We start from the raw sequence: 24,802 nt of genomic DNA on the forward strand, positions 1-24,802 counted from the left end.
TGGGCCTAGTCATTTGAGTCGCAGAAAAGAGCTGACTTGTAATTCTGCAAAAGTCACGAGACGCCCATTCTGAATTAAAGCGATTATCAAAGCTGCATTCACAAAGCAAAAACTGATGTGCTGTCATCATTCTGTCGGACATGGCCAAGGTCGAAAGTGAACATTTTGTCAGCCTTAACTTGGCATCCGCGGAAGTTGCTTGGACGTAGTGAGAACAAATTTGAACATTTGTTGCAAACTCAGGAAGCTCCTGGTTTCACGTGGAAGAGACAATGGTCTCTAAGAAAAGTGATTTAATAGAACTTTTGAAAAGTGGGTGACATGTCACTTGTCACTCTCAGCCAATGGGACGTCGAAGATTTCTGAAAACCTTCCTTTGCGTAGTTTAGTTAGCGTAGAAAGGTATAAAAAGTCATGCCCCTAGGGATGGGCTGGCTGCTGCTTTCTGACTTTCCGATGAGGGTGAAGTGCTGACGGACTTTGCGTGGAGCACGTAAGAATCCTCAAAGAACTTTACTTTAATTTCTATCTATTTAGCTCAGTTAGGGAATTAGGTTTTAGAAATGCTAAAATTTATATATTCACTTTAAATTTGATTTACTTGCTTAAATTGTATTTTCTCATATTTCTTTACAATCATGCTTGCTTTATTGCTAATAAAATTCATTTATAAAACTATCAACTTATATACCATAATTTAGTAAATAAAATCTTACTTTTGACAAACAAGCTGGTCTTGATTATTCAGGAGTGTAGGTTACTATTAGCTAGATCACGTCGCCAATGGTGGTCGTTTAAATGATTAGGTTTTATTCTAATGACAATATTCCTTTCGCAGATGTATAAAATGTATATAGTTTGTAGATAACGTGTATATAGATTTAATCTGACCACCTGATTCAGTAGGCCCAAAATATGTCAGGTTTATAAATGGGTCCATATTTTAGTATAGAATTTTGTTTATAGGTTATGAAGTTGGGTAGCGTTGTTTATGATATATTTTCTATAGGCCGCTGGATCAATTCTCTGGTAGCAGAAATTGATGGTTGCTAAGAGTAACCAAGGTAATATGGTGGTTGCTAAGGGTTACTAAAATATTATGGTATGGAAATAGGATCGATGTTTTAACACATGTTGAGTTCGTTTTTCGTGCTATCTGTAAGCTATACCGGTATAGATTGTGTGGCGAGAAATTAGTCACGCAAGCCATCTGTTTGTAGTGATATCGCCGAGTATCACAAGAGGTATCGCCGTGTACCATAGTGTTGTCGCCGAGCAGCACAGTTTTAGGGCTAGGTCTGAATCTTGTATAGTGAGGGTTTTCTAAGAAATTAGAGCAGCATGAGAATAGGGACAAAGCGCCTTCCATAAAACTCACTGTGATAAGAGTATTAGTTATATCCGAGCTTGAGTGAAGGGTAAATTAGCGTCGGTGCATGATTATCTATAAACAGGTTAGAGTCCTGTACGGGTACATGTTTCATATCTATAAACAGGTGAGAGCCCTGTACGGATAACGTCGTTATTTTGCTAACGGTGCATGATTTCTATAAACAGGTGAGAGTCCTGTACGGATTTCATGTGTGTTTGAAATTAGGGAAATTTTCCGTGTGAAAGTGCGAGTTTGAATTGTATTTTATGTTCAAGTGGAACTCTTAGAACTTTCACTTCGCGGTGGGTTCAGAGCAAAGCGAGTTCATAATTATACGTGTTAGAAGGGTGGGGTAAGGTTACTCTACTAACAATTGAATATTATCCTTAGTGTGAATAGCGCCGTCTATTCCGAAGTGTGGATACTTGAATGTATGTAAACTATCCTAAATAGTGAAACGAACAGATGTTGTCTTTATAGTCATTGTTAAGAATTAATTTACACTGAAAAGTGTTCTTAAAATGGCGCTGTGAAAAGATTTTGTGAAGGAGGGGTAAGCGACAGTAGTGAGAAACGAGAAACCGCAGCTGCTGTGTACGTCACAGAGCCGCGCTGGGATTGGGTGACCTACGTCACAAGCTATATTCTGATTGGCTCTTGAGTCTCTGACGGCCTGTGAGCTGATTGGTCCTTCGGAAAAACTCCAAATTTATTGGTTGAGCAGAAAAGTGACGTAGCTCAACTGTCATTGGCTTGTTGGTGTGTTTCGCGCACGGATTGGTTGTTTTTCGGAACATCCCGGAAATATTTTACGAACGATTTTGTGAATTAGATTAAACTCCTAAAAATGAGTTATCATTTTAAACATATTGAGAAAAAGCCAACATTATTTCAGAAGTTTAAGAATTTATTTTCACCTGACAAGAAAATCGAAACGCGAGGTGGTAAACTACTTCATAAGTATAAAACACCTGCAGCGTATATGGAAGGTGAATATGGATATCATACTGTCTTATGGTTCGATAGTTGGAAACGCTATACTAAAAACGACGGTGTTTTAACTTGGCCTGATGATGGTTCATTTAATGTAAAAGTCTTAAGAAATTTACGAGAGAAAATGAATGCTCTTGTTCCGAAACCGAGACCAACTCAATTTGAAGCTTTAGTTGAGTGGGAAGACGAGATGTATCAGTTACAAAGAGAAGCTAGTGGAATTAAAAGACCTTCTAAAAATCCACCTTGGAGAAGAGAAACTCATGAAGATAGATTGCGAATGTGGAGACAGGGAAACATGAGTGAAGGATTGTATTTAATTCATGAAATGGTAATGGGTACTCCTACAGGGAAATCTATGGAAAGTGAATCTGAGGATGCAGTTATGGAAGAAATATATACAACTGCTAGAAAGAATCAGCCTTTGAGACCTCCTAGATCATGGTCTACTCCGGTGGTTTCTACTGAAACTTCACCGAGTGCACCTCCAATTAATGAAGCTCCTAAACTTTATCCTAATAATTGTGAAATCATTGAAACTCCTAGAAGACCAGAATTCGAGAATGCTCGAAATAAAGGTAGACATTTTACAATGGCTCCAAGAGCAAGAGAACCTCCAAAAGATTATACAAGAGAGGCAAGAAATGTTGAAGATGTTGATTATAATGAATATATAAGATCAAAAGAAGAATTAATAAAAAGAATGACAAAAGGCATGGAAGCTGTGACAGTTCCAGTAACAATTGGTCCTGTTCAGCCCGTATTTGATCAAAGAGAAACAAACAAAACTGGGTTAACTATTCCTTTAAATACAGAAATTCAAAAGGCTGCTGAAAAATTTTATTCAGATTTATCTGAAATAAACACTTCTAAATCGAGAATGCCTGATTTAACCTTTAATGAGGATTTATCTCCAAAAACACCAATGGGTGCTATATCAGATATAGGGAGTCCTGAAGTCAGGGTAACCACTCCAAAACTAGATGTGGCCAAATTAAAAGCGAATATCGAAGAATTAATAATTGGAACAATTGGTACAGATAGTTTAAATTACTATCGAGATGATGAACTACTGTTCATTTGTAAAAGCATACAGTGGAAAACGAAAAACAAATATGATCAACTAGAGGATCTAGCAGCAGAACTTGAAATCGATGTGAGTAAACAAAAGAATTTTGCGAAACATTACAGATTAGACTTTTCAGAAAGTGACATTGAGAGTTTAAACTCAATGGGAAGAATAGTTCATATTAAAGATTTGATTGTCTATATCAAAAAGCTAGGAGAACTGAACAAATGGAGAGTAAAATGGACGAAAAAGAAGGAAGATGAAAGATTGGAAAAATTGTCAAAACAATTTCCAATGAGAGAAATTGCAGGTGGAGGATATGTTCATGTCCCTTGGTCGAGACAGGACATTCTGTTATTTACAAATGACTTTCCAAAATTGAGGGAAAAACCAGTTGAATGGTACAGGCAAGTTGATAGATTTATCAAAGTGTCAAAAGTTCTGTGGATTGATTTAGATGGATTTTTTGATATTGTCGTTCCATCTGATCTTTGGACAGAATGCAAGATATCGATTAGTTGGCCAAAAACAGAACCTGAGCGAATTAAAGAAACAGGTGCTCCAAATCCACTTGTAATGGATTTTTATGAAAAAGTAATTGTTTGGATGAAAAACAAAATTCCACCCAAAGAAGTCGATTGGGTTAAAATAGAAAGGACGGAACAAGAAACAAAAGAATCAGTTCATTCTTTTTATGAAAGACTACTGTTAATTTTTAAACAATACAGTGGTTATGAAAAATTAGATGAAAAAGACATGAGCCATTTTGTCTATAGATTTGTTTATGGACTAAAACCTGAAATTGGAGAAATGATCAGAAATAGTATTGTCGGATGGCAATCACTATCTGTAGATGATATTCTAAGAAAAGCAAAGTATTGCAGTGATGAAATAGAAGTAAAACAGAAGAAGCTGAAAGAGAAAGCCATGTGGGCTCAGGTAAAGGTGGCTGAGCAACAGATTGCCAGCATGGGAAATAAGAACACTAATTTTGTTCAAACTGGAAATACAAACCAGATACAAGGAAAGTTTAAAAATAATAATTTCCCAAAGAAATTTAGCCCAAAGATTGAGGAGTTGAAACAAAGATTACCTTGTTTTAATTGTGGCGAAATTGGACATTGGAGAGACGAGTGTCCTCATCCTCCTAAAAACTTAAAGAATCCCTTATTAAATCCACAGATGCAGAATGGTGTTGACCTGCAGCGACAGCTACAGATGCAACAGGGGTTAAATGAATTAAATATTCAACGACAGTTACAGCAACAGCAACAACAACAGGTGAATAATCGTCAAGACCAATTGCCACAACCACCTTTTCCGAATTGTGGGGGAGTTCAAAAATATAATCCAAACGTGGGATTTCAGGGAAGTGAACAGGTAATAAAACCACAAAAACAGCAAAAGCAGCAAAGGGTTCAAATGCAAAATGCTTCACAACAATTTTTATTAGCAGAAAGTCAAGATAGCGATTCTGATGATTATTGTTGACGGTGCCCGAGAGAGGAGGAAGAGTGTGTTGTTGGAGCCACTCTTGAGGTTGACCAGTCTGGTCCTTTTGTAAACGGGAAAGTTAATGATGTAGACATCACTTTTCTAGTGGACACTGGTGCTACCCGTTCTACTGTTAGATCAGTGGAAATTGAAAACCTACCTCTCTCTGGGGATACCATCCAAGTTGTCGGAGTAAGTAATCAACAAATTAAAACTGACTTAACTGATCCAGTACCAGTTGAAATTGGAAACTACAGAGATAAACACAGATTTGTGGTTTGTAATAGTAGTCCAGTAAATCTATTGGGCAGAGACATCCTATGTAAAATGAATTGTAGAATATATTGTTCTCCTGATGGAGTTGAATTACAAACAATGGAGGAAGATGGTTTATACAGAATGACAATGATGATGATGGAAGCAGAAGAAACAAAATTGTTTCCTGCATTTGAAGAAAAAGATTTACCTGAAGAACTCAAAGAAACAGTGAAATCTGAAATATGGGATTTTACTGGAAACGAGATGGGTCTAATGAAAAACGTAGATCCAGTTAAAATTACATTGAAACAAGGAATAGAATTTCCAAACACTCCACAATATAAAATGAAAACAGAAACAATTGAAGGTATTACACCTATAATTGAAAAATTAATCAAGCAAGGTGTATTAAAAGAAATGGAGAGTAGCTCTTGTAATTCACCAATTATGGGAGTTAAAAAGTCTAACGGAACATTTAGAATCGTACAAGATTTGAGAAAGGTTAATCAAATTGTCGTTCCATGTTGTCCTGTGGTTCCAAATCCAGCAGTAATTCTATTTCAGATTCCACATGATGCTGAATGGTATACAGTCATTGACCTTTGCAATGCATTTTTTACTGTTCCCTTACATCCAGACAGTTATGAAATCTTTGCTTTCAGATTCCAAGGTAAGACCCTCGGATGGTCAAGAATCCCTCAGGGCTATACAGAAAGTCCTTCAATTTTTAACGAACTGTTAAAAAGATCATTAGAAGATCTAGATTTACCTGGTAGATCTACGCTAGTGCAGTATATTGATGATTTGTTAATAGCTGCAAAGACAAGAGAAAATTGTGTAACAGACACAATAATTCTGTTAAATCGCCTTGCAGAAGAAGGACATAAAGTGTCCCCAGCAAAACTACAGTTTTGCAAACAAGAAGTAAAATATCTTGGTCACAGAATTGCAAAGGGAAAAAGACAAGTAACAATAGAGAGAATAAAAATGATTCAAGCAATGTTACCACCAAGAACACAAAGACAGGTAAGAATGTTCTTGGGAATGGTTGGTTACTGTCGACAATGGATAAGTGGATTTTCAGTAATTGCAAAACCACTACAAAGACTGACAAAGTCAGATGTAAAAGATCCAATTATTCTCAATGATGCTGAGATGGACTCTTTTGAGAACCTGAAAAAGAGCTTATGCCAAGCTCCTGCTTTAGGTATGCCAAATTATGAAAAAGATTTTGAACTGTATTGCAGTGAGAGAGAAGGATGTGCATTATCTGTGTTAATTCAAAGACATGGAAATTTAAAGAAACCTATTGCATACTTCTCTGCAGTTCTTGATCCAATTGCAAAAGCATTGCCAGGTTGTTTGAAAGCAGTTGCAGCTACAAGTATCAGCCTCGAACAAAGTGAGGGGATTATAATGGGATTTCCAGTGAAAGTTTTTGTGCCTCATTCAGTTGAAATATTACTGACAAGAGGTAAGACTCAACATTTAACAAGTAGCAGATTGACAAAGTATGAGAATCATACTGGGAGCAGATAATGTTTCGATTTCAAGATGTTTAAATCTGAATCCTTCTACATTACTGCCTGATTCTGAAATTGTTGATGACATTGAAACAGAACATGAATGTTTAGATGTCATGGAATTCTGCACTAAACCAAGAAAAGACATCAAAGACAGACCTTTGTCTGAATCGGATTTTGTCTACTTTGTAGATGGGTCATGCTTAAGATCCGAAGGAGGTGTCTTAAAAGCTTCATATTCAGTTTGTACAGTCGTAGATGTTGAAGAAGCATCATGTCTTGAAGGAGTTCGTTCAGCACAAGTGGCTGAGCTGATTGCTTTAATTCGTGCATGTGAAATATCAAAGGATATAAGAGTTACCATCATTACTGATAGTCAGTATGGGTACGGAGTTGTGCATGATTATGGACAACTCTGGTCACAGAGAGGATACATGACATCAGCAGGATCACCAATTAAAAATGCAGTTTTCATTAGGAGATTAATTGAAGCAATACAATTGCCAAAAGAAATCGCCATTGTTAAGTGTGCAGCGCATACTAGAGGAACTGATTATATTTCCAAGGGAAATGCCTTCGCAGATGAAACAGCTAAATACTGCGCAAGGAAAAATTATTCATACAATCGGGAGAGGAGTAAAGAAACTGATTCAAATTCATTAATGCTAACAACTGTTGTAGAAACATGGCATGAGATTAGAGATTTACAAAATGAAGCAGAAGATGAAGAAAAAGACTTGTGGTTAAGATCAGATTGTAGACCACGTGAAGAAGATGGAGTGTGGGTTTACAAGGATGGCAGAGTAGTCTTACCAAATTGCTTGATTGCTAACATGGCCAGATTATATCATGGTCCAGCACATCTGGGAAGAGATTCTATGGTTAGACTTTTCAGAGAAACATGGTTCAATACCAAGTTTAGAACTATTGCTGAATCTTTTTGTCAAAGGTGTTTGTCATGCCAACAAATGAATCCAAACAGAAAATCAGTGGTGGGGACAGGAATAATTGGTCGAGAAGGTGGTCCCTTTACCAGGTTACAAATGGATTTCATTGAAATGCCATTACACAATTGTTTGAAATATGTGCTTGTAATTGTGTGCTTATTTTCAAGATGGGTAGAGGCTTTCCCTACACGACATTGTGATTCAATTACAGTGGCAAAACTAATGCTCAGAGAAATCATCCCAAGGTACGGTTTTCCAGTCACTATTGAGAGTGATGGAGGAAGCCATTTTGATAACAAACTGATGAAGTTAATTTGCGAAGCTTTGAGCATTGAGCAGAAAATACACTGTGCATACAGACCAGAGGCATCAGGAGTAGTTGAACAAATAAATGGAACAATTAAAAACAGAATTGGAAAAATGTGTCTTGAAACAGGTATAAAATGGACCGATGCTCTTCCACTTGTTTTGATGTCATTAAGAAGTACACCAGATAAAAAGACAGGTTTGAGTCCTCATGAAATTTTAATGGGAAGAGTTATGAGGCAAGCTTTTGTACCTGTAGGTAAACTGTTGAGCATAAATGACAGTGCAATTTTGGATTACTGTAAAAGGTTATCTGATATGGTAACTTCTGTGTCTAATCAGGTGGGAACTGAAGCTCAATCAGATGAAAAGGTTTTGACACATGATCTGAGACCTGGCGATTGGGTCAGAACGAAAGTACATCGGAGAAGGAATTGTCTAGCTCCTAGATGGCAGAAACCTAGGCAGATAATTTTGATCACTACTAATGCTGTAAAGTGCAGAGGATTGAAACGTTGGATTCATCCTAGTCATACTATTCCAGTACCAACTCCTGAGAGTTCTGATGTTGAAAGTGATACCACAGATGATTCTGATTCTGAGGCAGAAGGCGAAACAGAAGGTGAAATAATTCCAGATTCTGAAGATCGACAAGAAAGTCGACATCTGGAAAATGTGCCAGTGAATGGAAATTTGACAAGAAAAGACTTGGAAATAATTGAAATAGATTCTGAAGGTGAAGAGAATCTGTTAAAAGGAAAGATAACTGAAGATTCGGTTGTCTCCATTGAAGACAAAGAAGCAGAACAAAAAGAAGTTTCAGACCAGGAGAGTATCGAAAGGCAGAGAACAAACTCTGAAGTAAGGAACAGAAATCCGAAATCTGGGAAGTTAGGGGTAATTGAGGAAGAGGAGGAGAACGAATTACCAAGTACCAGTGATGGAAGACAAAGTGAAGTTCCTGAAGGAGTGAAATTGCCGAATAGAGAAGTTCCTGAGTCAATTGAAATTTCAGACTACGAAACTGAAGAAAGTGACGTGGAAAGTGAAAGTGAAAACAGAAAGAAAAGGACTTGGAAGTCAGAATCAAATAATTCTGAACCAAAGAAGAAGTACGTGAGAAAAGCAGACTACTGGCCAGGTGGAAGATTGAGAGTCAGATTGATCAAAAAGCCAAAAGAACAAGTTGAAGAAATCAGTAGTCAAAAGAGTCCTGGAAAAGAAGTTGGAGTTGGAAGAAAAATTGAAGTGATATCGAGAAAAGGGAAGAGAATAATAAGATCAAACCAAAAATACAAGTCTCCTGAGTGGACTTACTTAGTAATTCCACCTGTTATTGACATATATGATAGTAGTGAAGAAGAAAACGAAATCCAAGAAATTAGTGACAATGATTGAAGTACAAAAATATTAAATTGGCAAAAGGCTGAAGAAAATTTGTTAGTTGACACAAGGTCGAAGAAAAACTGTTTAGTTGAAGAAAACTTATGTATGACATAAGGTCGAAGAAATCTTGTTTAGGGTTTAAAAAAAAAAAAAAAAAAAAATATATATATTTTAAAAGGGGGGTGTAAATATAAATTTAGAATTTTAACATTTATTTTTATTTTATTTTTTAAGCTAAAATTAACCAAGAATGCCTTATGTTAAGGAGAGCACTTCAAAGTGTTCTGTTTTTAAAAGATGCTGTAAGATGACTCTGGTGTGTCTGCTCATTTTAGTTCTGCTCTGGTTGGTTCTAGCTGTGATTATCCCTTTGGAAATGAATAGAGAATCACACAAAGTTAACATAACAAGCAAAGCTCTGGTTAGCCAAACTAAACATAGTGCGTCTGCAAAGATTATTGATCATCAGCCTAACATTCATCAAGATAAATCAATTGGTGATTTCTCAAGTAATACATTCACAAAGCTATTGAGTGAATATGTTAAGGTAATGGATGCAAAAGACTGCTACGTCTGCGTTAAGTTACCTGCTTCTGTTTCTGAGGGAGTAACATATAATATGCTTCCTCTCACTTATGCTGTAACATGTAGTGTATTAACTAGTTTATTTTATCAAACTGGACGTTTAGAATATTACTATTCAAATTATGATGAAATTTTTGCAAATATTAAGATTGATAATGCTTTAAATAAGCATAAGAAAGCAAAACAAATGAGAGAATTTTTCCTTGTTACTAATGAACTCACTTACGAGTATGCTTACAAGAATAATTTAACTTGCAAATTAAGTGCTGAAGGAAAGAAATTTTTGAATATGGTTGAGGAGAGAAGAGCAATTTATAAGAGGAATGAATTAGTCAAGCAGACTAAGTCAAGCTTCTGGCAGAGAGAGGATGAAAAGTTAAATGGCAAAATGCTTGAAAATGTTGCAATTCATATAGACAAACCAGTTAGTGGAAAGCTTTGCATTAGAAGAGATAACACACTTTTTGATAATTACTTTGTAGGTGCAAGTAACTGTGAAGATACTTATCAGATTTTGGGAGGTTGGGGATTCAAAGGTGGAAAAGATCCTATCTTTCCTGGGATTTATTTTGTTTGTGGTGACAAAGCCTACTACAACCTTCCAGACCACTGGTATGGAACTTGTTATGTGGGAATTGTTTTTCCTAAAGTGTTTCATGTTGACAGAGATTCAGAAGGATTGTTTAAAATTCATAATTATGTAAATAGAGTTAAAAGAGAAACTTTTACTGAAGTTCTGGGAGATATTTTTCAAGCTGTAATACCTTTTGTTGGTATAACCCTAAATGCAGGGAGAATCAGAAAATTGTCCACTATAGTTGATAGATTATCGACTGACACAGCTGATGGGTTTCAATTAGTGAATGTTGAAGTTATTGCAATTAGATCTATGGTTATTCAAGACCGCCTTGCTTTAGACATACTCCTAGCAAAAGAGGGAGGAGTCTGTGGCATTTTACATGTACAACATTGTTGTACATATATACCTGATGAAAGTAAGAATATTGAAATGTATATTAAGAATATTACACAAATGCATTCAGAGATAATTCCTTTAGAAGAAGATGATTTTACAGGGAAACTTTCAAAAAGGTTTCAAGCAATTAAAAACTGGTTTCATAATATCGGAAGTTCAATTCTTGGCAAGATTTTGGCACCTTTGATTATAATAGTATTCATTTTTATTTTGACCAAAATAGGTTGTTTGTTACATAAAAGAAAGAAACAGTTGAAAGAAAAGAAAAGAATCTATAAACTCAGAAAAGAAGAAGAAAGGGAGATCGAATTACAGGAGTTACATAGAGAGCGTTATGCTAATTCCAAAGATTATGCAGAAACAGACTTTTAGGTTTACTGATACAAATGAATTTGAATCGATTTCTTAAAAATTTAAATTATCAAAATTTTGAGTGCTGGTGTGGTGATTTGTTAATCACCAGATGAGGGAGTTGATGGAGCGAGATAGAAAACAAAATTTTGTTTAATCTCGTGAAGTCACATTTCCATAACATGAATAATAATATTAATGATTTGTGATATGTCGTGCTAATACAACTTAGATTAAACTTTACACATGGGGGGACTAACATGTGTGCTCATAAACGTGCATAATTGTTGCATCTTTTTGTTCGTGCAAAATAATAAAATAATTTATTGTTTTCGTTTTTGTCATTACTAACTGCTGCAAACTTAAAAAGAAGCATGTGCTTGTTTTGCTTTTCCTTGTTTGTGTGATGTCATTTCTACTATTCTAGGTGCATATAAGTCTCATGGAATAACGGAGACTGGTAGATATAAACGCTGCTTTATTTGTTTGCATTGGCTAGATAACATTTTGATTAATCGGGTGGGTTAATTAATTAGTAAATCTTGGGTTGGATACAGAATCTACATTATTTCTTACATTAATACTTTTCTTGTGTTTGTTTTATACTAGAAAGTTTAAGTTGTCTGCTTTTGGGCCTAGTCATTTGAGTCGCAGAAAAGAGCTGACTTGTAATTCTGCAAAAGTCACGAGACGCCCATTCTGAATTAAAGCGATTATCAAAGCTGCATTCACAAAGCAAAAACTGATGTGCTGTCATCATTCTGTCGGACATGGCCAAGGTCGAAAGTGAACATTTTGTCAGCCTTAACTTGGCATCCGCGGAAGTTGCTTGGACGTAGTGAGAACAAATTTGAACATTTGTTGCAAACTCAGGAAGCTCCTGGTTTCACGTGGAAGAGACAATGGTCTCTAAGAAAAGTGATTTAATAGAACTTTTGAAAAGTGGGTGACATGTCACTTGTCACTCTCAGCCAATGGGACGTCGAAGATTTCTGAAAACCTTCCTTTGCGTAGTTTAGTTAGCGTAGAAAGGTATAAAAAGTCATGCCCCTAGGGATGGGCTGGCTGCTGCTTTCTGACTTTCCGATGAGGGTGAAGTGCTGACGGACTTTGCGTGGAGCACGTAAGAATCCTCAAAGAACTTTACTTTAATTTCTATCTATTTAGCTCAGTTAGGGAATTAGGTTTTAGAAATGCTAAAATTTATATATTCACTTTAAATTTGATTTACTTGCTTAAATTGTATTTTCTCATATTTCTTTACAATCATGCTTGCTTTATTGCTAATAAAATTCATTTATAAAACTATCAACTTATATACCATAATTTAGTAAATAAAATCTTACTTTTGACAAACAAGCTGGTCTTGATTATTCAGGAGTGTAGGTTACTATTAGCTAGATCACGTCGCCAATGGTGGTCGTTTAAATGATTAGGTTTTATTCTAATGACAATATTCCTTTCGCAGATGTATAAAATGTATATAGTTTGTAGATAACGTGTATATAGATTTAATCTGACCACCTGATTCAGTAGGCCCAAAATATGTCGGGTTTATAAATGGGTCCATATTTTAGTATAGAATTTTGTTTATAGGTTATGAAGTTGGGTAGCGTTGTTTATGATATATTTTCTATAGGCCGCTGGATCAGTAGCAGCTATTCTTAGATTTCAGCCCCCTGTGGTTTCCCTGCCTTCTGATCCTTTACTGGATCTTCTCCACATGGAGCCTTTTCTGCCTCATAGGGCATCTTTGTTTGGCACACCCCGTTGATCGGTCCATAGCTCGTCAACACCTTCCTGCCCTGGATGATCCACTCTGCCTGTCCCTTCACCCTAGAGATCAGGCCCTAGTTGTTCAGACGGCTTTTGACCTTGCAGTCTTCCTCCACCTTGCCATTGTTACCTTCCACCAGGAAGTCTAGGTGGTTGGACACATGTGGTCGAGTTAGGGGCGCTAATAACTGACAACTCGGCCGATCTTATCTTTCTTATGGAAACATGGGCGTCTGACTCGTCAGGGCCAGATTTGAATATAGCTGTCCCTACTGGTTACTCTGTGGCACATGCTGATAGAATAGGTTCAATAGGAGGTATAATTGCCATAATCTACCGCTCCTATCTTAAAGTAAATATCCTTCCACAATTAGGTCTGGAAGCAGAAACCATGACTTTCAGTGTCAAGGACAGAAATCAAATAATATTATCAGGCTTATTGGTCTACAGACCCCCCGGGACCAAGAGCCCCATTTATCAAAGCGCTCCACACCTTTCTGGAATCCACTCTTTATGCAGCCACTCATACGGTCCTAGGTGATTTCAATTTCCATCTAGAGGAGAATAATGATACTGAAGTGGCCACCCTAATCGACAATTTCCAAAGCTTTGGGATGGAACAGATAGTTCCAAAACCAACGCATATAGCTGGCCATATGCTTGATGGCATTTTCACAAATCATGACCACATTAGGATAACATCTGTTATGCCTGTCCCATGGTCTGACCATGCAGCCATCCTTTTCAACCTACAAACCAACCTTTCTATCATTCGCTGAAGGGATCACTCGCTTCCAGTAAAAATGCGCTCTTGGAAGAAGATTCAAGCTAGTCAACTTGCCAATGTTCTATCTAAAAAAAAAAACTTTTGAAACCTGTGACAACAATAGCGTGGCCAACAGCTTCAATGCATGGATTAGTTAAGCGATAGATGAGCTGGCCCCAGAGGAAACCAAGAAACCTAGAAGACGCTCAGTTACGTCACCATGGTACACTCCTGATATCAAACAAATTAAACTTAAATGCCGTCACTATGAGCGGATCTGGAGATCCGACTATAGCTCCAAAATAGGAAAGAATATACCAGAGTCCTATTTGAATATAAGATAAAGATAGAACAGTCCAAATCAGCCTTTTTCACCCAAAAGAATCCAAGAGGCGTCTAATTCCTCTAAGGAACTATTTAAGACCGTCTTACACCTAGCTAAGAGTCCCTGTGACACTATCTTTATCCCGGATCAGAATTTTGTGGAAAATCTGTCTCTCTTCTTCCAGCAAAAAGTCCTAGCGGTCTATGATGATCTCCACAATTCATCCACTCCAACAGCAACAAGCCACAGGGACGACATAGTACCAGGTACTAACCAACTCTAGCAATTTTCATATCTTGAAGAAAAACAGGTGGCGAGCCTGCTAACCCAGATAAAATCAGGCTCACCTCTGGACCCTTGCCCCCCTTACATATTACATTTGATAACCGAGACAATCAGTTCTATTCTAACTACTCTGCTTATTGAAGTTATAGGCTCTAGTATCATTCCTCACAGATGGAAAAAAGCGTGCATAAGGCCCATTCTTAAAAAAGAAGCCCTGGACCCTATGGAACTCAAGCACTATCGTACGATATCGTGCCTTCCCTTACCGTCCAAGATTCTTGAAAAAGCTATGAATCAAGAGCTCATGGAATTCATAGACCAAAATAACCTACTGGGTACCACTCAACATGGCTTCAGGTCAGGTCATTCCACGGAATCCGCTTTAATTATGGCAACCGAGGATATCCGGAGGACTATGGGTGACGGAGGAAGAGCTGCCCTGATTCTGTTAGACTTAACGTTGGCATTTGATACTGTCAACCATGGGGTCCTACTGAATAGACTTTGAACACTAGGCATTACAGACACTGCCTTAACTCTACTCAGGTCCTTCCTAGATGCCCGATTACAGCAAATCCACTGGGGAGGTTTCCAATCTGAAGAGTTTTCTCTCCCATGTGGCGTCCCCCAGGGGTCAGCGCTCTCCCCTACATTATTCAATATGCATCTGACCCCCCTCGCAGTACTAATAAAATCGCATGCTCTGCGTTTAGTGTCTTATGCCGATGACACACAATTAGTAGTGTCACTTTCTCAGACGGTGGAAGCCACAGCAGAGTGCTTTCGAAACTGTCTTTTAGACGTGAAGAGCTGGATGTGTGAACTTTTTAAAATTCAATAGTGAAAAAACGGAAGTGATTGAGTTTGGTCAAAAACCTTCTATCTGGAGTCACCTCTGGTGGCCTCCAGAAGCTGGTACATGTCCAGTCCCAGCTAAAAAGGTCAGGAACCTCGGTTTCATGATTGACAAGGAACTAACCTGTACAGCGCAAATCAGTCAGGTTACATCGACCTGTTTCTTTACAATCAAGGTTCTCCGGAAAATCCTGCCATACATTACCTTCACTTTGAGGAAAACAGTGATGGGAGCTTTGGTAATGTCTTGTGTAGACTACTGCAATGCACTGTATTTAGGTACAGGGGAAAAACAGCTCGCAAAGCTTCAGTCAATTCAAAATGCGGCAGCCAGAGTCTTACTGGACCTCCCTAAGCGCCATCCGACATCCGATGCCATACGGCAACTTCATTGGCTTTCTGTTAGGCGTAGAATCCAATTCAAAGCTCTCTCTGGTCCACAAATCTCTCAATGGAAGAGGGTCAGAGGATTTAACCAATCTATTCCCTCGTTATGTACCTTCTCGCACATTAAGATCTAGTAGTCAAGATCTAATCTGTTTGCCTAGAGTAAGAAGAGCTCGTTGGGGCGGTAAATCCTTTTCTTATCAGGGAGCGAAACTGTGGAACACCATGCCCATCACACTACGCTTCGACACAAATAAAACCAGTTTCAGGAAGGTGCTAAAAACCTGTCTCTTTTCTATGCCCTAATAGCTATTTGATTCTTCTTCCATTCTACAGCGCCAAGACGCCTCGGCATAAGTGCGCTCTAAAAATATTTCAGTCAGTCGCCAGCTTTTCGCTTCTGCCAGTGCTGGCTTCCGCGCATTAAATACGGCTTGTATGTTTGCACGCACATCCTCTGCCCTTTGGGACATTGGTCGAGAACCTTCTAACTTCTATTCCAAAAGGTCCGCGGGTAGAATTACTTTGCCTTCAGCTTGATGGCAGGTGAATGGCGCAATTTTACCTCCGATCTTCCCTTAATGGAACTCACTCGTTGGGACAGGCTCTTGCTCAGTCTTGGGCTTGCGCCGCAATGCATCGCTGCGTGACAGTCGTTCCCCAGAAAATGTTCGGGATGCTCTTCGAGATTTGCCATTCAATGGCGCGGAGCTTTTTGACCACCATGCAGATTTGGCTGTTTCCCGCCTCTTGTCTGGGCTACCATAAATCTTGCGGCACAACTTTTTGCCTTGTGATATATTTTTCTTCTGCATAGGCGATGTTACCTTGGTGGTTTGATTTCTCTCCCCTCCCCCCAAAAACCATGTTCTTGCATAGTGCCCGGATAGTGTAAGCGGTTGTTCCGCCATTTCAGTGTTCATTGAGTACAGCCGGATGGCTGGTTCTGTCTTTCTTCCAGTCCTCTGAATTTGTGTTTTGCCCAAGAAGACACCCCTCGCAGGGGTTGACTTACCCCATGTGGGGTATTTGCAGGCTATTGGGTAACTGCCTTAGCCTTGGTACGGTCCTATGGAGTCTTGCTCACAGACATTCTTCTGGGGGTCAGGCTGTCCTATTTTTTTGCTTTGGGGTCAGGCTGTCCTATTTTTTGCTGTGATCCTAACGTTGGCATCGCTCTGTTGCACTTTGTGCAATTGGCTCCAGCTGTCTGTAGTGCTTCTAATCCTCGGCATGGGTTCCTTACCGTGCGGCCTCTAACTCGACTGCCTTGACGAGGTCTTTGTTTTTTCAGAGCTGCAGTGAACCTCTGGTCTATCATGGCCGCTCTTCTTTTGATGGCCACTGTCTCTCGGGGCGCTTGTTTTCTTCAGTTCATGCGCAGTTATTTCACGGCTGACACCCTGTCCTCATTTTGCGCCAGGAACAAAAGCTGCTGTGCCGAAACGCTTATTACTATTGGCGCAAACTTGGGTACACCCTGGTATGTATGCTATCAAATGGTGTTTGTCTGGTTGCTTCTATTGTCAGCCCTTACTGGGCTTGGCTTTCAAGGTAGCGGACTTGCCATGTACGTCTTTGCTGTACATTGTCTTATGGCCTAGTTTTCGGGCCACTTTTCCACATTCCCTGCTGCTTATGTACAGGTGTTTTCCACCAGGCGTCTGCTTTGGGTTCATACTGTAACACTCTCAAGGGGAGTTTTCTCTTCCGTATACTTGCTTTTTGGGTCACAGGACCTTTGGGTTGGCCCTGACTGTTTCCACTATCGTGCCTAGCTCCATAACCTCATCTGTCTTGCGGGGGACCGTTGCTCCTCCCGGGAAAGGGGCGGCTGTCGTTTATGGGCCTGGACATTGTCATGTCCAGTTCTGCTTCCACATGACCATTGTTACTTTTTGCGTACCCTAGTCTATTATTGTTGCGCTTCATTTTTGAGCGTCTTTCCTCTTTTTCTATTTCTGCTCTGTGCTCTTACACAGTGGAATCGTGCAACGTTCCTTCATGTGGTGTCCATGGTCCTTCACCCGGTTGGCTTGTACTACGAGCTCTTATGTGGGTGTCAGGCTTGCCTGGTGCCCTTTTTTGCTGGTTGTCTACTTGCTATTGAGTGTCTCGCATCTGTGCTGCCGATGCTACCCTACAGGAGGGTCTTTGCTATACTTGAGTGGTTCTAGCGTCCACACGGTATGCTTATGTACCTTCCAGTCTTCCGCTTGACTATCGTTCTTACTGTAGTCCTGTTTTTGGCGCTTCTGCTGGTTGCCGTCGGCCTTTTCACATGTCTGTGACAGACAGACTATGTACTAGTGTGTCGTCTGTTTCTAGTACTACTGGCACTTTCTGGCCATGGGTTGGCATCCTGCCAATGCGGTCACACGTATTTTAGCTGGTGCAGGTTTCAACAGCGCTTTCCGCTGTTGTGCATACTGGCGGTACAAAAGGGGGTGGTGATGGACGGAGCATCTGAACCAATCAAACCCTCACATCCAGTCAAAATATCTGGGTTTAATCCATCACCGTTCTTTAGCCCACTCTGCCACCCCAGTTCAGACATGGCCATATGCAAATCCGTCTGACCCTGTGCCTCATGGGAGCAGTCCAGCCCGAACTGCCAAGCCATGCCTTCCCTGGACCGGAAACAAGCTTCCTAGGACCGGTTTCTGGCTTTCCAGCCGTCTTCAGCCAGGCTTGCTTGAATCCAGTGGCAAAGTGAGCAAGGGACTCGCGTCTGACCATACCCTGCCAACTTATGGCGAACAAAGCAGTACAAAAGGGGGTGGTGATGGACGGAGCATCAAACACTCACACCCAGTCAAATCAGTCTGACCCTGTGCCTCATGGGAACAGTCCAGCCCGAACTGCCCAGCCATGCAGTTCGGGCTGGACTACTCCCATGAGGCACAGGGTCAGACTGATTTGCATATGGCCATGTCTGAACTGGGGTGGCAGAGTGGGCTAAAGAGCGGAGATGGATTAAACCCAGATCTTTTGACTGGGTGTGAGTGTTTGATTGGTTCGGATGCTCCATCCATCACCCCCTTTTGTACCGCGTTGTGCATACTGGAGCGGTAAGTGCTGACTGTCATATCAGTTGCCATCTCTCTGGGGCTTACTTACGGTCGGATAGCCGGATCCTGCAGATCTATCTGACCCTAGGTTCAGTTCTACTTCTTTGTGAAGTAATGAACTTTCCTTTTTTACACCAACATACCTAGTATGTATTTGATTTTTCTCACCGGGTATACATACAGGGTTTTCATGGTGTTCTTGGACGGCTTCTGGTGCCTTTGCTTCCCAATGGAGAAGTGTGGCTCAATGGTTAGAGCGGCAGACCCTGATGCAGAGGTCTAGCCCGGGACCAGGGTTCAATTCCCCGCCTCGGCGGGTCTTGAGCTCAAAAATTCCACGGACCTGATAATTCTCGCCTCGGTGCCTATTCCAATCATGGAGTCCCACTCTGCAACTCTGAGCAATAGCTTGCTTAATCTCCACAACGGCCCCCACAACGCTAAGGATGCCTGGCCTCCACCTTGGGGGTGCCCAGGAGTGGATACCTCACAGGGAAAGCCAGGATGGGTTCCACAGCGGTATTCGTACAAGCGCCTTGAGACCCTTGCGGTTGAGTAGTGCGCTATACAAGTATCAATTCGCAATGTTTTCTGCTCTTTAATGAGCTTCGTGGTGTGGCTGCTCTGGCTTGCGGTCCCTGCCGTGTTTTGTCACCTTGTTGACGGATACGTTCCTTCGGGAACTTGATGGAGTTCAGTCGCAGACCCGCCACCTCTAAGGGCATGGCTTTGGTATCTATTCTAAGTTAAGGAATCTGCAGCTAGATGTCTCTATCCGATAACAGAGTTACTTACCTTCAGTAATAATGTATCTGGTAGAGACACTGTCTAGCCGCAGATTCCTTAGCGTCCGCCCGTCCTCCTGGTTTTGTGAGTACCGTTTAAGGTTGGGATTTCTATACTCTCCTCCCTCCGGGTGGCTTGAGCCTTCTGCAGGGTGACATTTTCTCTCCGACACAGCATGCTTCATTATGTTTTCATTGCTCTACTCTTCCCATTCTCTGGATTGGGTGGTATGCTCATAAGTCATGTCCTTTCCAACCCTATGCCTGGATTGTACGGTGTGAAATCTATTCATGTTTTTTCCCACCCCGCTCCCCCCTTCTCCATTGCCTTGGGGTGTCTTACCACCCCTGTGACCTATTGGTTCACGTCTATTGGCTGTGCCACATTCTATAGGTCTCTTATTTGGGTGACAACCTCTTTCTGGTGACGTCTTGTGGTAAATTGTCCTTGATCCTGTGTGTCGAACTTGTTGTCCTTCACGGTTATACATTATGGTTGCAGACTTTGTCTGCCTTGCTGTTTTTTTCACTTTATCTACCACTGAAGGTGGTTTGGCCTTCACTTTTCTGGGGTTGCTTCTCGGAGCGGTGCTCTGCTCTTTCCTGTTTTGCCTTTTAAAAATAGTGCCTCGCACTGTCCTTTATAGTGCTGTTTTTCACGTTTCAGATTCTTTCCCTTTTTTTTCATCATTTATGCACACTGTTCCATATTCTCACAGTTTTTGGTGGTGGCTCTGCGTTGTGGAGCGGAATAGTTTTTCCGACGAAAACTGACATCTGCGCGCCCGTAGGGGCATATATGGCTCTGCTGACATCATCCGTAGACGTCGGGGCGGAGCCGTGCTGCTCCACCACTGGAGCGCAGATGTGCTGCTGCGGAAAGTTTTTCGGATCCAGTCTGCGCCTGGGGATATTCAAAGTTGAGGAATCTGTGGCTAGACTGTGTGTCTATCAGATACATTGTTACCGAAGGGAAGTAACTCCTTTAGGATATGAATTGGCACAGTTTGAATGTAGTGACAAGGAATTTCAGGTTGCTAAAGTAAAAATTATTTGGGTTCAAAAGCAAGGATCAAGTTGAATGTGCTTTTCTTAGATTTTTGAGATAATGATTACTTTGACCTTGTGTGCCTCTCGGGCTTATACTATTAACTTTTTATTCAGTTTAACATAGTACCTAGGACTAAGTTTTAGTTTTTTCCTCATCCTTCTTTGTGCAAGGTTGTCAGTGGTGGCTGTTTTTTGGTCTGCACTGTGAGATCCACTGCTGTCTTGTAATATGCTTTCAAATATATCTTCACAAAGTTGTCTTTGGGCAGTTTTTTTCCCCAAGGGTCCCTATGTGATTTTGGTGTTTCATATCTTGATAGTTGACTGCCTTGGCCGTAATTGTAGCAACTTAAAAATAAGATGTTCACTGAGTATTATTGGTGCTTTTTTTCTTCTTCTTGAAGGTAATCGTTCTGATGGAGAAGGATCCAACTTCTTTGGTAGAGGTAAGTTTGGTTCTTACTAAAGCTTTTCTCATGGTCTAAATTTCCATTGCTCTGGGCTGTAGGCTCTCTTTAATTTAATTTGCTCATAAATAATGCTGCATAATACAGAAAATGTGATTCTTACTTAAATAATTTCCTTTTGATGCCAAAACATTTTCTAAAAGAAGCAGGGAGACCTGGCACTTTACCTTCTCCCTATTGATTTTTTTTTACTGTCTTTTTCATGAAATTTATCATTAAGATCATCTTCAATTCCAACAGTTCTAAAGGCTGTTCATCATTCTAAGGTCTAAATAAAAGGTGGTTTCTTCTAGACCGGAATGACCATTATATGGTAGATAGACGAGAACCCCTGACAAACTGCAAATGAGCCTGGTATCACGGCATTGTGTGGCAGAGCACTTGTGAATTCCTGTGTGGGAGCTGAGAGCACATTTCCACACATTGTGCTGATATTCCCGCATATATGTAGCGGCCTGTTTGGTGTATGATGCCTGTTTTGGATTCTGCCTTGTTCTGACATCATAAGATGGAGCATTTGATAAACCTACCCAGAAAGGGAAGTGTATTGCCTCTTTCCCTGAGCTACAGAAGCAGATCTGTGACGTGAAGGAGACCCGATTGCCTTTTGAAATTGTGTAGCCCATTTAGCAGTGGATTGCTGATAACGTTTATGAACATAACGTTTATGAACACTCCCATTTGGACAGTTGTAGGAGAGTGGGGCGAGTCTGTAGATTCAGTTGTTGAAAGGATATGCATTTCTAGGTAGGATGTAGGCCTTTAGATTTCCCTTGAGTTTCCTTCAAGGAAGGCTGGTGGCAGCCAGGGGCAGAATACCATGCTCAATATGCTTGTTATAGGAGAATATGGTGTGTCCTAGGTGGGTGCCCATCTTTAACGGTGTCAGGTGCTGTGGGATGTAGTCCCTGGGGCTGACATTGGCTAGGGAGTGGACTGCATGCCCCCTTCCTTCCAACGTGGGTGTGTGTGTGTGTGGCGCATGGTCCCGTGGCGCATGGTCCCTTCCATAAACATAACACCGGGAATGGGGTACCCGGGTCTGAAAATTAACACAGGGAGGAGGGCTATGCGTTCCCCCTACCCTTTATTTAGAAGGATGGCACTGGGAGGATGGAGTCACCAGGGCCTTACAAGGTTTGGGAAGGGAGCTGTGGGCAGTGCGGCCTCCCTCTCCTTAAAGAAATACACTGGTCAACTGCAGCACTGGGCTGCTGTTTAGTGACTCAGCACTAGCACTTAAAATATGTTTAATAAAGAAACAAGCTTGTATTTAAAGGTTATTTACAGTTAGGACATAATTAGGGTGTACTCCACAGCTTAACCTATGGAACACCTTCAGTTTTAGAGACCTCTTGAAGAAAATATTTAATAGAATAAAGTAATTTCGAAATTCAAATAAGTGTAGTCTATTAAGGTCTCTTATATGTGATAATGAAGAAAAAAGAGTGAAAGTGAACCATTTGCAGAGGATTACACAATTTGGCAAAGCGAGGATTGATCCCAGATTTTCTGGTTTCACAATGCGCAATTTAGCCATTAGATAATATTTTACTTCCCCTAAACCAGAGGTCTTCAAACTTTTTGAATCTGAGACCACATTGTCAACATTTTTTAGGCGTAAAGACTCTCTTTTGAAAAAATTCTAGAGCCTGGTGGTACTCCATCGACCGTAAATGACCCCAATTTCTACAGAAATCATTTTTACGATGGGGAAATATTATATTACAGTTAAGAAAAACAAAAGTCGGTGAGCGTGGTCAAAGGTGTAGCTAAAAACTAAGTGCCTCATTTATGAGGAATTGTCAGTGCCGCTAGTCTTCTTGCTGCGCTACCCTTCACCAGTGTGAAAGGGCAGGAATGCACTGTATTTCTGAAATATGGTGCTTTCCTGTTTTCCCCTTATGGTGGCAAGCAAAAATTGCTGCCTATCAACATAAGCAGGATTGTTTTTGTGCAGGAAGGGGCATCTCTCTTCACAGAAACAATCCCAAGAGGGGTTTTACTCTTTCTATGTGAGCTGCAGAATGTGGCACACATGGAATGAGGAAAAAATTGGGATAATTTAAAGCCTTTCTCCTCAGTAAGACTCTCCTGGGGAGGTGTAAGGTTTTGGCGCTGCTCCAGGTTTACGAGATTTTGTTAATCTGGGGCAGCATCAAAATCCATGGGTGTTGCATGGTAACCCCCATGCAACGCCTCCTTGACCCAGAGTAAGGCAACTCAGTGACTTGCTGTGCTTTCTTACTCCATTTCTAGGAGGCCATGCAAAGCCATGCAGGGTAAGCCTCTTACATAAGCCCCAAAATATTCTGTACCTTTTTTAGGCCTCTCACCATTAGGTAGCTACATATAAAATAGTGGGCAGCTTAAATGAAAAATACATTTAATAAAATAAATGCACTGTAGAACGTTATGAAACCTCTATTAGTTAATGCACTGCAGAGGCCTGTGTGTAACCAGCCAGCCACAGAATTAAATCTTGTTGGTGCAGTGGAGAATAGTGACTTGTGTATTTTCGGTGCTATGAGGTCAGTCAAAATTTTAAACTTGCATTACACAAAGTATATACGACAGACTGCTACAAAATGTGTAAATAGTTTTACAATAAAATGGTGCCTCCAAAATGTAGTTTTTAGTAATACCAGAGAGAATTATTGCAGTAATTTCTTTAGGAGTGATTAAGGGGTGTAAATACAATTACCATTAAAAGCACGCACTTCAGAGCTCAGTTGTTGACTCTTTGCACTACCACTTCATAAAAACAAAAACAAAAAAAATCTTTGTCATTGTGAGAAGTTGGCCTGATGGTCAGAGGGCTAAGCACATGACAATCTCTTAAGAAAAATACGATAAGTTGCACAAAATTACAATGATGCCCTAGGGGCACGGCAAACCATATACTAAGTAAATGGAATGTGAGAGTCGATGGAAGAAATGGAGCTGTCCAGAGGCTGCAGGACCTCTGGGACTACGCTATCCTAACCTTAGGTAAGTAATAGGAGGCCCACGGGACGCGGGTGAAGAGTGTGAACTCACACGCGGGATTGGTAACAACGTCTATGGACAGTACAGTTCAAGAAAAAGGTAAGTACGGACAATCCTGACTAGGTAGGACTAAAACGACTGTGAATCTGGACACTAGGAGAGTCAAGCTACCCTTGAGCACCGAAATGCTCTCGTTACCTCACCCACGGGCTGCGGGTGCATAGGTGCGAAGTCGTGTCGGGTTCTCGCGTTGAAGTCAATGGAGCCTGAAAGAAAAGATGCTGCAGGCGACCAGGAGGAAGATGTCCGGTGCGATCCAAGGATGGATCAGATATGCTGAAGACCTGAAAGCAGAGGGGACAATGTTCCCAGTCACTAGCCAGTGACTGGAGTGGAACCAGGAAAGAACCAGATGTCGTCGTCGCGATCAAGTGGAGAGTGGACGCTTGACTCTGCAGCCAAGCCTCCCTCGCTGGAAGGACTCCCAGCAGCAGGAGGTCAGACTTGTCTGTGGTGACAGCATCCATTTTGTGATGCTGAGGCTCAAGTTAACTTTAACCGGGGTTCACAGTTACATAAATGTCGTGTCCCTCTAGAAGGGTGGAATGCTACCCCCGTCGCCAGAACTGGAGAGGGGGTAGTATTCCAATTCGTATGACACCTTACTCGACATGTTTTGATAATGTTATACCAGAGTTAGCATTTAACCGCGAGGTCGATAATGCACTCAAGAGTATATGGTATAGCGTTATCATGGAACCGCTATTAGGACTTGGTTCCGCAAGCT

General features: G+C 40.6%; 1 protein-coding gene across 7 annotated transcripts in view; it reads left to right on the forward strand.

The window, feature by feature from the left end:
- DDX4 (DEAD-box helicase 4) overlaps nucleotides 1–24,802 on the forward strand; it is a 1,965,714-nt gene that overhangs the window by 264,041 nt on the left and 1,676,871 nt on the right. For all 7 annotated transcript variants that reach the window (XM_078675096.1, XM_078675100.1, XM_078675101.1 and 4 more), the window contains exon 5: nucleotides 20,965–21,006. In XM_078675096.1, the coding sequence (XP_078531222.1) occupies nucleotides 20,965–21,006 (42 nt within the window). The remainder of the gene's footprint in view (nucleotides 1–20,964; nucleotides 21,007–24,802) is intronic.

Source organism: Lissotriton helveticus, chromosome 2_1, assembly GCF_964261635.1.
Source record: "Lissotriton helveticus chromosome 2_1, aLisHel1.1, whole genome shotgun sequence".
Taxonomy (NCBI): domain Eukaryota; kingdom Metazoa; phylum Chordata; class Amphibia; order Caudata; family Salamandridae; genus Lissotriton; species Lissotriton helveticus.